Source organism: Dendropsophus ebraccatus, chromosome 14 (genome assembly GCF_027789765.1).
Source record: "Dendropsophus ebraccatus isolate aDenEbr1 chromosome 14, aDenEbr1.pat, whole genome shotgun sequence".
NCBI lineage: Eukaryota > Metazoa > Chordata > Amphibia > Anura > Hylidae > Dendropsophus > Dendropsophus ebraccatus.
In genome coordinates this window covers 831,562-847,707 of record NC_091467.1, presented here as the reverse complement: position 1 = coordinate 847,707, position 16,146 = coordinate 831,562, and the positions used below count along the sequence as shown (strand labels likewise).

The window sequence follows — 16,146 nt, the reverse complement described above, 5'->3', positions numbered from 1 at the left end:
AGATTTGAAGCCAAAGCCAGGAATGGATCTGGAAAGATGCTTTACACTGTAGCTGTTGTTACCTCCACCATGCTTTACACTGTAGCTGTTGTTTCCCCCTCCTCCATCATGCTTTACACTGTAGCTGTTGTTACCTCCACCATGCTTTACACTGTAGCTGTTACCTCCACCATGCTTTACACTGTAGCTGTTACCTCCACCATGCTTTACACTGTAGCTGTTGTTTTCCCCTCCTCCACCATGCTTTACACTGTAGCTGTTGTTTCCCCCTCCTCCACCATGCTTTACACTATAGCTGTTGTTTCCCCTCCTCCACCATGCTTTACACTGTAGCTGTTGTTTCCCCCTCCTCCACCATGCTTTACACTGTAGCTGTTGTTTCCCCCTCCTCCACCATGCTTTACACTGTAGCTGTTGTTTCCCCCTCCGCCACCATGCTTTACACTGTGGCTGTTGTTTCCCCCTCCTCCACCATGCTTTACACTGTAGCTGTTACCTCCACCATGCTTTACACTGTAGCTGTTACCTCCACCATGCTTTACACTGTAGCTGTTACCTCCACCATGCTTTACACTGTAGCTGTTACCTCCACCATGCTTTACACTGTAGCTGTTGTTTCCCCCTCCTCCACCATGCTTTACACTGTAGCTGTTTTTTCCCCCTCCTCCACCATGCTTTACACTGTAGCTGTTACCTCCACCATGCTTTACACTGTAGCTGTTACCTCCCCCATGCTTTACACTGTAGCTGTTACCTCCACCATGCTTTACACTGTAGCTGTTACCTCCACCATGCTTTACACTGTAGCTGTTGTTTCCCCCTCCTCCACCATGCTTTACACTGTAGCTGTTACCTCCACCATGCTTTACACTGTGGCTGTTGTTTCCCCCTCCTCCACCATGCTTTACACTGTAGCTGTTGTTTCCCCCTCCTCCACCGTGCTTTACACTGTAGCTGTTGTTTCCCCCTCCTCCACCATGCTTTACACTATAGCTGTTACCTTCACCATGCTTTACACTGTAGCTGTTATTTCCCCCTCCTCCACCATGCTTTACACTGTGGCTGTTGTTTCCCCCTCCTCCACCATGCTTTACACTGTAGCTGTTGTTACCTTCACCATGCTTTACACTGCAGCTGTTGTTTCCCCCCTCCTCCACCATGCTTTACACTGTAGCTGTTGTTATCTTCACCTTTCTTTACACTGTAGCTGTTGTTTCCCCCTCCTCCACCATGCTTTACACTGTAGCTGTTGTTTCCCCCTCCTCCACCATGCTTTACACTGTAGCTGTTGTTTCCCCCTCCTCCAGCATGCTTTACACTGCAGCTGTTGTTTCCCCCTCCGCCACCATGCTTTACACTGTAGCTGTTGTTTCCCCCTCCTCCAGCATGCTTTACACTGTAGCTGTTGTTTCCACCACCCCTGTTCTTTGTGTCCAGTCTCCAGAGTGGTGACTTCTCCTCCCACTCAGTGTCTATAGAGATCATGGCTGCCTGACACATTGTATCGAAAACGCTGCTGTTACCAGAGGAGGTCAGGGCTGTTACCAGGAGGAGGTCAGGGCTGTTACCAGGCGGAGGTCATGGCTGTTACCAGGAGGAGGTCAGGGCTGTTACCAGGCGGAGGTCACGGCTGTTACCAGGAGGAGGTCAGGGCTGTTACCAGGAGGAGGTCAGGGCTGTTACCAGGAGGAGGTCAGGGCTGTTACCAGGCGGAGGTCAGGGCTGTTACCAGAGGAGGTCAGGGCTGTTACCAGGCGGAGGTCAGGGCTGTTACCAGGAGGAGGTCAGGGCTGTTACCAGGAGGAGGTCAGGGCTGTTACCAGGAGGAGGTCAGGGCTGTTACCAGGAGGAGGTCAGGGCTGTTACCAGGAGGAGGTCAGGGCTGTTACCAGGTGGAGGTCAGGGCTGTTACCAGGTGGAGGTCAGGGCTGTTACCAGGAGGAGGTCAGGGCTGTTACCAGGAGGAGGTCAGGGCTGTTACCAGGTGGAGGTCAGGGCTGTTACCAGGCGGAGGTCAGGGCTGTTACCAGGAGGAGGTCAGGGCTGTTACCAGGAGGAGGTCAGGGCTGTTACCAGGCGGAGGTCAGGGCTGTTACCAGGAGGAGGTCAGGGCTGTTACCAGGCGGAGGTCAGGGCTGTTACCAGGCGGAGGTCAGGGCTGTTACCAGGAGGAGGTCAGGGCTGTTACCAGGAGGAGGTCAGGGCTGTTACCAGGCGGAGGTCAGGGCTGTTACCAGGAGGAGGTCAGGGCTGTTACCAGGAGGAGGTCAGGGCTGTTACCAGGCGGAGGTCAGGGCAAAGCTTATTATACAGGAGAACATACAGACTCTGGGCAGATTCCCATCTAGGGCTCCCACACTCCTCTCCTGTCTGTTCTGCTTGCTGACAGTGAATGGAAACATTCCAGAAGCCCTTGCTGCCCTGGTCCTGCTCACACAGCTGATGGGTTGTTACAATGTATCAGTCAGTGCAGCTATAACACAGCTGATGGGTTGTTACAATGTATCAGTCAGTGCAGCTATAACACAGCGGTGTGTGGCGGAGGAGGTCAGCACTTCGGCTCCCCTGGGCACTCACCTGGGAAGGTAGACCCCTCCTGTGGTCCGCCATGACCCTGGTGACCCGTCGGCTGCCCCGGTATACAGCAGAGTGGAGCTGGCTGCCAGCCTGCTGTCCAGGAGCTGTCACTATGTGCGATGTGTCTCCAGCTCTTACTTCCTCCTACTAATTCTCTACAACTTCCTTGTTTCTGGTAAGTAAAGAACCCCTGAAGCACGGCCAACACGGCCAGCACCTGGGCCCCACCGAGAGCAACCATTTAAAGGGACAGACACCTCTATATAAGGGAAGAGCTGCCCCCTATGTGAGAGGAGCAGGAGGGTCTCCAGACTGCACTGATCTCTACCTGAATCTGTCAGCAGACTATGCAGCAGCTGAAGCATCCCATGTCTGCTGACAGGTAGCAGAGGATATTGTCTCCCCCCAGCTTCCCTGCCACCTGTCAGCAGACTACAGATGCTGCCAATGTGTCCTGTCTATGCAGCAGCTGAAGCATCCCATGCAGCAGTGTTCTAGTGACACCTTATGGCCGTATAGGGGAATTACAGGCCCAGAGCAGTCTCCAGGCTTACACAATGATTATATATACAGAGCCGCTGCATCTAATTATTATGTGAAAAGTCTAATGAAGTTAATAAGATTAATGTAAAATCTAAATACAGATACAGAGTTCTCATCAGCCCCAGGTATCACCTCTCCGCAGAGCTGTAATAGATGGTAGGTGGCGGCTGCAGAGCCTGTGGCGGCGGCTGCAGATCTTGTGGCGGCTGCAGATCCTGTGGCGGCGGCTGAAGATCCTGTGGCGGCGGCTGCAGATCCTGTGGCGGCGGCTGCAGATCCTGTTGCGGCGGCTGCAGATCCTGTGGCGGCTGCAGATCCTGTGGCGGCGGCTGCAGATCCTGTGGCGGCTGCTGCAGATCCTGTGGCGGCTGCAGATCTTGTGGCGGCTGCAGATCCTGTGGCGGTGGCTGAAGATCCTGTGGCGGCGGCTGCAGATCCTGTGGTGGCGGCTGCAGATCTTGTGGCGGCGGCTGAAGATCCTGTGGCGGCGGCTGCAGATCCTGTTGCGGCGGCTGCAGATCCTGTGGCGGCGGCTGCAGATCTTGTGGCGGCTGCAGATCCTGTGGCGGCGGCTGCAGATCCTGTGGCGGCCGCTGCAGATCCTGTGGCGGCGGCTGCAGATCCTGTGGCGGCGGCTGAAGATCCTGTGGTGGCAGCTGAAGATCCTGTGGTGGCGGCTGAAGATCCTGTGGCGGCGGCTGCAGATCCTGTTGCGGCGGCTGCAGATCCTGTGGCGGGGGCTGCAGATCCTGTGGCGGCGGCTGCAGATCCTGTGGCGGCGGCTGCAGATCCTGTGGCGGCGGCTGCAGATCCTGTGGCGGCGGCTGCAGATCCTGTGGCGGCGGCTGCAGTTCCTGTGGCGGGGGCTGCAGATCCTGTGGCGGCGGCTGTAGATCCTGTGGCGGCTGCAGATCCTGAGAAAGTTTTGAGAACTCTTGAAGTTGCATTTACTGTGTGATTTTTAGTGGAAATTTTCTTAAAGACAATAATCACACATAGTATACGGTATATACTGCAGATTATATGCCTGGAAACTACGGGGAAAATCCACAGCACAAAAGAAGCGAAAAACTGTGGATTTGATGCCGAGGATTTGATGCTGTGGATTTGATGCCGAGGATTTGATGCTGTGGATTTGATGCCGAGGATTTGGTGCCGAGGATTTGATGCCGAGGATTTGATGCCGAGGATTTGATGCTGTGGATTTGGTGCCGAGGATTTGATGCTGTGGATTTGATGCCGTGGATTTGATGCCGTGGATTTGATGTCGTGGATTTGATGCCGTGGATTTGGTGCCGAGGATTTGATGCCGAGGATTTGATGCCGAGGATTTGATGCCGAGGATTTGATGCTGTGGATTTGATGCTGTGGATTTGATGCTGTGGATTTGATGCCGAGGATTTGATGCCGAGGATTTGATGCCGAGGATTTGATGCCGAGGATTTGATGCTGTGGATTTGATGCTGTGGATTTGATGCTGTGGATTTGGTGCCGAGGATTTGATGCTGTGGATTTGATGCTGTGGATTTGGTGCCGAGGATTTGATGCCGAGGATTTGATGCCGAGGATTTGATGCTGTGGATTTGATGCTGTGGATTTGGTGTCGAGGATTTGATGCCGAGGATTTGATGCCGTGGATTTGATGCCGTGGATTTGATGCCGTGGATTTGATGCCGTGGATTTGATGCCGAGAATTTGATGTGGATCGGATGCTGAGAACATTCTAGGTCGCTGATGACAAGCTGCATCTTATACTCTGTGCTGTATTGTTCCCATTCTGCTATTTTTTGTGTTTAGATTGTTTGCAATTCCAATAAAGATCACCAGGTGTCGCAATTTACTACACATATTGACATGCTGGAAGAAGCCATAGACTTACCAGGAGATGACAATAAAACATCACATGACCTTCAGTAAGTAACGATGCAGACAGTGGGATGTCAGGAGAGGAGGGGGCTGATCTTATAGGAGAGGTCACAGCAGCACAGAGGATGTCAGGAGAGGAGGGGGCTGATACTATAGGGGAGGACACAGCAGCACAGAGGATGTCAGGAGAGGAGGGGGCTGATACTATAGGGGAGGACACAGCAGCACAGAGGATGTCAGGAGAGGAGGGGGCTGATACTATAGGGGAGGACACAGCAGCACAGAGGATGTCAGGAGAGGAGGGGGCTGATACTATAGGGGAGGACACAGCAGCACAGAGGATGTCAGGAGAGGAGGGGGCTGATACTACAGGGGAGGACACAGCAGCACAGAGGATGTCAGGAGAGGAGGGGGCTGATACTATAGGGGAGGACACAGCAGCACAGAGGATGTCAGGAGAGGAGGGGGCTGATACTATAGGGGAGGACACAGCAGCACAGAGGATGTCAGGAGAGGAGGGGGCTGATACTATAGGGGAGGACACAGCAGCACAGAGGATGTCAGGAGAGGAGGGTGCTGATCTTATAGGAGAGGACACAGCAGCACAGAGGATGTCAGGAGAGGAGGGGGCTGATCTTATAGGGGAGGACACAGCAGCACAGAGGATGTCAGGAAAGGAGGGGGCTGATACTATAGGGGAGGTCACAGCAGCACAGAGGATGTCAGGAGAGGAGGGGGCTGATACTATAGGAGAGGTCACAGCAGCACAGAGGATGTCAGGAGAGGAGGGTGCTGATCTTATAGGAGAGGACACAGCAGCACAGAGGATGTCAGGAGAGGAGGGGGCTGATCTTATAGGGGAGGACACAGCAGCACAGAGGATGTCAGGAAAGGAGGGGGCTGATACTATAGGGGAGGTCACAGCAGCACAGAGGATGTCAGGAGAGGAGGGGGCTGATACTATAGGAGAGGTCACAGCAGCACAGAGGATGTCAGGAGAGGAGGCGGCTGATCTTATAGGAGAGGACACAGCAGCACAGAGGATGTCAGGAGAGGAGGGGGCTGATCTTATAGGAGAGGTCACAGCAGCACAGAGGATGTCAGGAGAGGAGGGTGCTGATCTTTCATATTGGTGCAGCATTACAGCAGATGTTTTTCCTCAGAGCTGCACTCCCCCTTACATAGTACAGGACCCTGTTGGACTTTCCCATAATTCCTCAGTAATAATGGAGGACGTGTTACACAGCTGATCCTCGTCTCGGTGGGAGCTGCGGCCTCCGTGCTCCGGGATGATTGTGATTCATCTGCAGCCTCTCTGCTCAGCGTGCGGCCGTTCTTCCAACTCATCTCATCCCGACTGACAATATTATATCTGGCAACAACGTCCAATACACTCAGCATCACATATATAGCGGTATACAGCATGGAGGAGGAGGAGATCACAGCTATGTAATGTAATGGAGTACAGTGCGGTATACAGCATGGAGGAGGAGGAGGAGATCACAGCTATGTAATGTAATGGAGTACAGTGCGGTATACAGCATGGAGGAGGAGATCACAGCTATGTAATGTAATGGAGTACAGTGCGGTATACAGCATGGAGGAGGAGGAGATCACAGCTATGTAATGTAATGGAGTACAGTGCGGTATACAGCATGGAGGAGGAGGAGATCACAGCTATGTAATGGAGTACAGTGCGGTATACAGCATGGAGGGGGAGGAGATCACAGCTATGTAATGTAATGGAGTACAGTGCGGTATACAGCATGGAGGAGGAGGAGGAGATCACAGCTATGTAATGTAATGGGAGTACAGTGCGGTATACAGCATGGAGGAGGAGGAGGAGGAGATCACAGCTATGTAATGTAATGGAGTACAGTGCGGTATACAGCATGGAGGAGGAGGAGGAGATCACAGCTATGTAATGTAATGGAGTACAGTGCGGTATACAGCATGGAGGAGGAGGAGGAGATCACAGCTATGTAATGTAATGGAGTACAGTGCGGTATACAGCATGGAGGAGGAGGAGATCACAGCTATGTAATGTAATGGAGTACAGTGCGGTATACAGCATGGAGGAGGAGGAGGAGGAGGAGATCACAGCTATGTAATGTAATGGAGTACAGTGCGGTATACAGCATGGAGGGGGAGGAGATCACAGCTATGTAATGTAATGGAGTACAGTGCGGTATACAGCATGGAGGAGGAGGAGATCACAGCTATGTAATGTAATGGAGTACAGTGCGGTATACAGCATGGAGGAGGAGGAGGAGGAGGAGATCACCGCTATGTAATGTAATGGAGTACAGTGCGGTATACAGCATGGAGGAGGAGGAGATCACAGCTATGTAATGTAATGGAGTACAGTGCGGTATACAGCATGGAGGAGGAGGAGATCACAGCTATGTAATGTAATGGAGTACAGTGCGGTATACAGCATGGAGGAGGAGGAGGAGGAGGAGGAGATCACAGCTATGTAATGTAATGGAGTACAGTGCGGTATACAGCATGGAGGAGGAGGAGATCACAGCTATAATGTAATGGAGTACAGTGCGGTATACAGCATGGAGGAGGAGGAGGAGATCACAGCTATGTAATGTAATGGAGTACAGTGCGGTATACAGCATGGAGGAGGAGGAGGAGATCACAGCTATGTAATGTAATGGAGTACAGTGCGGTATACAGCATGGAGGAGGAGGAGATCACAGCTATGTAATGTAATGGAGTACAGTGCGGTATACAGCATGGAGGGGGAGGAGATCACAGCTATGTAATGGAGTACAGTGCGGTATACAGCATGGAGGAGGAGGAGATCACAGCTATGTAATGTAATGGAGTACAGTGCGGTATACAGCATGGAGGAGGAGGAGGAGATCACAGCTATGTAATGTAATGAAGTACAGTGCGGTATACAGCATGGAGGAGGAGGAGATCACAGCTATGTAATGTAATGGAGTACAGTGCGGTATACAGCATGGAGGAGGAGGAGGAGATCACCGCTATGTAATGTAATGGAGTACAGTGCGGTATACAGCATGGAGGAGGAGGAGATCACAGCTATGTAATGTAATGGAGTACAGTGCGGTATACAGCATGGAGGAGGAGGAGATCACAGCTATGTAATGTAATGGAGTACAGTGCGGTATACAGCATGGAGGAGGAGGAGGAGATCACAGCTATGTAATGTAATGGAGTACAGTGCGGTATACAGCATGGAGGAGGAGGAGGAGATCACAGCTATGTAATGTAATGGAGTACAGTGCGGTATACAGCATGGAGGGGGAGGAGATCACAGCTATGTAATGTAATGGAGTACAGTGCGGTATACAGCATGGAGGAGGAGGAGATCACAGCTATGTAATGTAATGGAGTACAGTGCGGTATACAGCATGGAGGAGGAGGAGATCACAGCTATGTAATGTAATGGAGTACAGTGCGGTATACAGCATGGAGGAGGAGGAGATCACAGCTATGTAATGTAATGGAGTACAGTGCGGTATACAGCATGGAGGAGGAGGAGATCACAGCTATGTAATGTAATGGAGTACAGTGCGGTATACAGCATGGAGGAGGAGGAGGAGATCACAGCTATGTAATGTAATGGAGTACAGTGCGGTATACAGCATGGAGGAGGAGGAGGAGATCACCGCTATGTAATGTAATGGAGTACAGTGCGGTATACAGCATGGAGGAGGAGGAGGAGATCACAGCTATGTAATGTAATGGAGTACAGTGCGGTATACAGCATGGAGGAGGAGGAGGAGGAGATCACAGCTATGTAATGTAATGGAGTACAGTGCGGTATACAGCATGGAGGAGGAGGAGGAGGAGATCACAGCTATGTAATGTAATGGAGTACAGTGCGGTATACAGCATGGAGGAGGAGGAGGAGATCACAGCTATGTAATGTAATGGAGTACAGTGCGGTATACAGCATGGAGGAGGAGGAGATCACAGCTATGTAATGTAATGGAGTACAGTGCGGTATACAGCATGGAGGAGGAGGAGGAGGAGATCACCGCTATGTAATGTAATGGAGTACAGTGCGGTATACAGCATGGAGGAGGAGGAGATCACAGCTATGTAATGTAATGGAGTACAGTGCGGTATACAGCATGGAGGAGGAGGAGATCACAGCTATGTAATGTAATGGAGTACAGTGCGGTATACAGCATGGAGGAGGAGGAGGAGGAGGAGGAGATCACAGCTATGTAATGTAATGGAGTACAGTGCGGTATACAGCATGGAGGAGGAGGAGATCACAGCTATGTAATGTAATGGAGTACAGTGCGGTATACAGCATGGAGGAGGAGGAGATCACAGCTATGTAATGTAATGGAGTACAGTGCGGTATACAGCATGGAGGAGGAGGAGATCACAGCTATGTAATGTAATGGAGTACAGTGCGGTATACAGCATGGAGGAGGAGGAGATCACAGCTATGTAATGTAATGGAGTACAGTGCGGTATACAGCATGGAGGAGGAGGAGATCACAGCTATGTAATGTAATGGAGTACAGTGCGGTATACAGCATGGAGGAGGAGGAGATCACAGCTATGTAATGTAATGGAGTACAGTGCGGTATACAGCATGGAGGAGGAGGAGATCACAGCTATGTAATGTAATGGAGTACAGTGCGGTATACAGCATGGAGGAGGAGGAGATCACAGCTATGTAATGTAATGGAGTACAGTGCGGTATACAGCATGGAGGAGGAGGAGGAGATCACAGCTATGTAATGTAATGGAGTACAGTGCGGTATACAGCATGGAGGAGGAGGAGATCACAGCTATGTAATGGAGTACAGTGCGGTATACAGCATGGAGGAGGAGGAGATCACAGCTATGTAATGTAATGGAGTACAGTGCGGTATACAGCATGGAGGAGGAGGAGGAGATCACAGCTATGTAATGTAATGGAGTACAGTGCGGTATACAGCATGGAGGAGGAGGAGGAGGAGATCACCGCTATGTAATGTAATGGAGTACAGTGCGGTATACAGCATGGAGGAGGAGGAGGAGATCACAGCTATGTAATGTAATGGAGTACAGTGCGGTATACAGCATGGAGGAGGAGGAGATCACAGCTATGTAATGTAATGGAGTACAGTGCGGTATACAGCATGGAGGAGGAGGAGGAGATCACAGCTATGTAATGTAATGGAGTACAGTGCGGTATACAGCATGGAGGAGGAGGAGATCACAGCTATGTAATGTAATGGAGTACAGTGCGGTATACAGCATGGAGGAGGAGGAGGAGATCACAGCTATGTAATGTAATGGAGTACAGTGCGGTATACAGCATGGAGGAGGAGGAGGAGGAGGAGGAGGAGGAGGAGATCACCGCTCAGCCAGAGATATTGTGATGCCAGTGCTTGTCCAGCACACAGGTGTGATGTTGGTACCTGCTTTGTGTTGTGGCTGGCTGTGTGGTGTCCCACCACAGGTGTTTTTAGTTTTTACACCCCTTGCAAAAGTCTGTCCTTCAAGTAAACATGGTAATGAAGTAGTACCTAAGTTTTACCACAAGATGTCGTTGTTATCTGTATATGCACTTATGTATTGCACAGCTGTAGTGAACAAGGGGTTATTGTTTGTTGTAATCTGTGCACCTATGAGAGCTGTTCTTTCCTTTCACCTATATTTATCCTCTTTACACTTTCTTCTCCACCAATCACAGGGGACATTACACCTCCTGTAGGAAGTTGTCACATGGGGAGAGGAAGTGCACACCTGCACTTAGTCTTATCCAAGTTTTGGTGGAGAGAGGACACCAGACAATACGGTCCCTGCTGTAGTCCAGCTCAAGGACAGAAGAACAGGTCCAGTGTGTTCTATTCTAGTGTGTGGTAGTGGATAGACGCACTTGGGAGATACACAGACTTTTTCTTCCAAAGCTTCACCTATTCCTAGTATGAAGTGCTAAGCCACTCAGGAGAGGACAAGTCAGAGACCACCCCAACCACTTCTAAAAGCAGGACAGTAAACTGAAACAAAAGGAACTGATCTGGATAGAGCAAAGTTGCTACAAGCCTATGTACTCTATCTTGCAGCGCAGGTGTGACCAGTTAATTTAGCCACCTTCCTCAACTCAGGTAACAAGGTCTGGGGCTTGTGTAACCCTAATAGGACGGGTCACCCGACACTGTAGGACAACAGGTGGTATCACAACAACAAAGGTCAAAACACGGCACAAGTTTACTTCTACTTTCAAGTATTTTTCAGTATTGTACTTATTCCTCTTCTAAAGTTCCGGCAGAGCACACTGCCAGGGGCGTAGCTAGGATTCATGGGGCCCCATAGCAAAAAACTGTATGGGGCCCCCCTACACACTAATATACAGTATGTATATATATATATATATATATATATATATATATATATATATATATATATATATATACGTATATATGTACATGTATATATATACTCGGTGATGTGGCAAAAAGAAAATCTCTTGTGGCCAGAGGCAGAATCCTGTGTGCAGCCACAACAGTGACTGGCAGAGGAGAAAGCCAATGTCTGCTTGTTCTGTCCATCCACTGTATGTTACTATAACAGCCTATTAGGAGCTCATGGTTATATACATAGGAACCGCCTTCCCTGCCTCTAGGGTAGCTGCCCATTGCTACTACCCTGGGCTGGGACTCTCAGCACAAACTCCTCTCCACTACTCTGAACTTGCAGCACATACTCCTCTCTGCTGCTCTCAGCTCATTCAACTTCTCAGCACACAACTAAGTCAGCTCAGCTCTTCTACCCCAAAGGCTCTTAGCGCAGATTCTGTTCATACTACACCTCAGCTGCTGCAGAACCTCATCGCACACCTCAGCTGCTGCAGAACCTCATTATACACCTCAGCTGCTGCAGAACCTCATTATACACCTCAGCTGCTGCAGAACCTCATTATACACCTCAGCTGCTGCAGAACCTCATCATACAGCTCAGCTGCTGCAGAACCTTATCATACACTTCAGCTGCTGCAGAACCTCATACTACACCTCAGCTGCTGCAGAACCTCATATGTGGTGTCCCACTAGGGGTGTTGCAGTTATATACACATACTCCTGGACGAGCGGCTGCCCCCATCGCCCGTGTGCGACCACACGGCCCAGAGACACGGCCCCGACGGGGAACTGGGACTGACGCCAGCAACGGTGGCTCAGATGACGAGGATGACGTCGCCCCGACCCTTGGAGCTCGGCCGGTGGAAGGAGCAGCGTTGTTCTTTAGAAGCATCTGTCTCCCAGGACCCCAATCTCTACCGCAGTGGCTGTTTGGGGATGAGCCTGAGATGCTGGAAGCCCTCTAAGAAGTGCTGCCCCCAGAAGTAGGAGCTGGCGCCTACCACCCATCAGTTGTATCCAGCTCTGCCAGACTCCCATCACCCGGTATGACCGCTACCCCTATATGGGATCAAGGAACAGTGTCTCCCAAGAGTGTCCCAAAAGGGATGCTAAGGAGGACGTTATGCTGGCCCTTGGGCAGTTCGGCTGAGCTGCTCTGTTGAGCCACATTGGCTCCTACAGTTCTGTGTGTCCCCTGTTGCAACGTCCCTGTTCAAGATCCAGCACCCGGCCTAGCTGTGATTCCCCTTTCCCTTCTTCCCCTTTCTTGTGAGGACGGAGCCTCACTGTTTGCTATGTTTACAAAGGAACTGACGCCTCATAGCACTATTAGGGTGTACAAGGACGGATGCATCCAGCTCTACAGTTTTATTGTGGACGATTGTATTATTGGCCAAGCCAAAAGTTTTATATGTGTGCACTTAAAGTAGACCCATGCTGTGCCTTAACCAACATCCAGTCTTTTTCTCAAGGTGTTACGCCGTGGACGGCTTTTCTCAAGTGGGGGAGTATGTGGTGTCCCACTAGGGGTGTTGCAGTTATATACAACCTTCGCAAAAGTCTGTACTTATTTTATTATGGTGATGAAAGTAGTTCTAAAGTTCACCACTAGATGTCGCTATATTATGTATATGTATATGGAAGCTGCACAGCTAAAGGATTGTAAAGGGTTATTGTTTTTGCGTGTGACCAGAATCTGTAGACCAGTAGGAGTTCTGCTTTTTTCTTTCCTATATCTCCCTCCTTTCTTCTTCTGTTGCACTCTTTCACCCACTCACAGCGCACCATACACGCTGGGGAGGAAGTGAGTCACACAGGAGACAGGAAGAGTAGCGCAGTCTTAGTTACTACCCAGCATGGGAAGGACACACTGTTACCAACCTCTTTACAAGTGACTATAGAAAGCACTGTGCACTGTTAAACTCTTAAGAGAGGACAATCCAGAGACATCCTCAACCCACGCCGAGGACAAGGAGAGTCACAGTGCAGGACAGTATGCATACCAGAGCCACAGAGCCAGGAACTGATCCGGGTGGAGCAAAGTTGCAGTAAGCCTATGAATTCTCGCTGTCTCGCAGCGCAGGTGTCAGTAAGGGAACCCTCAGCATTCAGCTCATCCCAGGTAACAAGGTCTGGGGCCTGTGTCACCCATTAGGAAGGTTTAGGTTCTAGTGGGCATAAGATGGTTGGTGTGAAGACTAATTCAAGGTCAATACACGGGCACAGGTGTTCTTCTTCTTCTAAGTATTCTACCTCATCCTCCAACCTCCTGGCAGAGCACATTACTACATGGGTTGAGACTCTCACGGCATCCTCCTCTCTGCTACTCTGCCTATTGTATTACTCAGCACAACGCAACCAACAGGACTATCTCCTACACCGCACTTCTACTTCAGATCTGGTCGTTATATTGTCAGGTGTTTATTGGGACTTTTATTAAGTGTCTCAGAGACTTTATCCAAGGAACCGTATACTGTCCCTTCTGTATCACCTGCTGCACATCTACAAGTAATAACCAACTCAACTATATTCCAAGATTCCACCAACACAGTATATACACCGCAACCTGGGGACCTCTCCCCTATCTGTGGGGGGGGGGGGGGGGTCCTACTATCCGGGAGGGACACTACACCGCTCTGACCACCTGCACAGTATATACACCGCAACCTGGGGACCTCTCCCCTATCTGTGGGTGGGGGGTCCTACTATCCGGGAGGGTCACTACACCGCTCTGACCACCTGCACAGTATATACACCACAACCTTGGGACATCTCCCCTATCTGTGGGTGGGGGGTCCTACTATCCGGGAGGGTCACTACACCGCTCTGACCACCTGCACAGTATATACACCGCAACCTGGGGACCTCTCCCCTATCTGTGGGTGGGGGGTCCTACTATCCGGGAGGGTCATTACACCGCTCTGACCACCTGCACAGTATATACACCGCAACCTGGGGACCTCTCCCCTATCTGTGGGTGGGGGGGTCCTACTATCCAGGAGGGTCACTACACCGCTCTGACCACCTGCACAGTATATACACCACAACCTTGGGACCTCTCTCTTATCTGTGGGTGGGGGGTCCTACTATCCGGGAGGGACACTACACCGCTCTGACCACCTGCACAGTATATACACCACAACCTTGGGACCTCTCCCCTATCTGTGGGTGGGGGGTCCTACTATCCGGGGGGTCACTACACCGCTCTGACCACCAACACAGTATATACACCACAACCTTGGGACCTCTCCCATATCTGTGGGTGGGGGGTCCTACTATCCGGGAGGGACACTACACCGCTCTGACCACCTGCACAGTATATACACCACAACCTTGGGACCTCTCCCCTATCTGTGGGTGGGGGGTCCTACTATCCGGGAGGGACACTACACCGCTCTGACCACCTGCACAGTATATACACCACAACCTTGGGACCTCTCCCCTATCTGTGGGTGGGGGGTCCTACTATCCGGGAGGGTCACTACACCGCTCTGACCACCTGCACAGCACACACCACAACCTTGGGACATCTCCCCTATCTGTGGGTGGGGGGTCCTACTATCCGGGAGGGTCACTACACCGCTCTGACCACCTGCACAGTATATACACCACAACCTTGGGACCTCTCCCCTATCTGTGGGTGGGGGGTCCTACTATCCGGGAGGGACACTACACCGCTCTGACCACCTGCACAGTATATACACCACAACCTTGGGACCTCTCCCCTATCTGTGGGTGGGGGGTCCTACTATCCGGGAGGGACACTACACCGCTCTGACCACCTGCACAGTATATACACCACAACCTTGGGACCTCTCCCATATCTGTGGGTGGGGGGTCCTACTATCCGGGAGGGACACTACACCGCTCTGACCACCTGCACAGTATATACACCACAACCTTGGGACCTCTCCCCTATCTGTGGGTGGGGGGTCCTACTATCCGGGAGGGACACTACACCGCTCTGACCACCTGCACAGTATATACACCACAACCTTGGGACCTCTCCCATATCTGTGGGTGGGGGGTCCTACTATCCGGGAGGGACACTACACCGCTCTGACCACCTGCACAGTATATACACCACAACCTTGGGACCTCTCCCCTATCTGTGGGTGGGGGGTCCTACTATCCGGGAGGGTCACTACACCGCTCTGACCACCTGCACAGTATATACACCACAACCTTGGGACCTCTCCCCTATCTGTGGGTGGGGGGTCCTACTATCCGGGAGGGTCACTACACCGCTCTGACCACCTGCACAGTATATACACCACAACCTTGGGACCTCTCCCCTATCTGTGGGTGGGGGGTCCTACTATCCGGGAGGGACACTACATCGCTCTGACCACCTGCACAGTATATACACCGCAACCTGGGGACCTCTCCCCTATCTGTGGGTGGGGGGTCCTACTATCCGGGAGGGACACTACACCGCTCTGACCACCTGCACAGTATATACACCACAACCTTGGGACCTCTCCCCTATCTGTGGGTGGGGGGTCCTACTATCCGGGAGGGACACTACACCGCTCTGACCACCTGCACAGTATATACACCACAACCTTGGGACCTCTCCCCTATCTGTGGGTGGGGGGTCCTACTATCCGGGAGGGTCACTACACCGCTCTGACCACCTGTGATTACATAACCCCAAGGGATCCGGCAGGACACTGGGGATCACAGGGGAGAAGGGTACAACCGCAGAACCTCATCCTACACCTCAGCTGCTGCAGAACCTCATCATACTACACCTCAGCTGCTGCAGAACCTCATCATACTAAACCTCAGCTGCTGCAGAACCTCATCATAC

At 51.4% G+C, this 16,146-nt stretch overlaps 2 protein-coding genes across 2 annotated transcripts in view; both read right to left on the bottom strand.

The window, feature by feature from the left end:
* The window catches only part of LOC138772835 (uncharacterized), a 128,086-nt gene extending 125,417 nt beyond the window's left edge, over positions 1 to 2,669 (bottom strand). Inside the window, exon 1 of the mRNA XM_069953555.1 lies at positions 2,578 to 2,669. Within this exon, the coding sequence (XP_069809656.1) occupies positions 2,578 to 2,610 (33 nt within the window). The 5' untranslated portion in view covers positions 2,611 to 2,669. The remainder of the gene's footprint in view (positions 1 to 2,577) is intronic.
* Positions 2,670 to 3,248: 579 nt separating this feature from the next.
* Positions 3,249 to 4,067, bottom strand: LOC138772834 (uncharacterized). The gene has a single exon (XM_069953554.1). It carries the CDS (start codon positions 4,065 to 4,067, stop codon positions 3,249 to 3,251), a length of 819 nt encoding a protein of 272 aa, XP_069809655.1.
* Between the last annotated feature and the right edge of the window lie 12,079 nt (positions 4,068 to 16,146).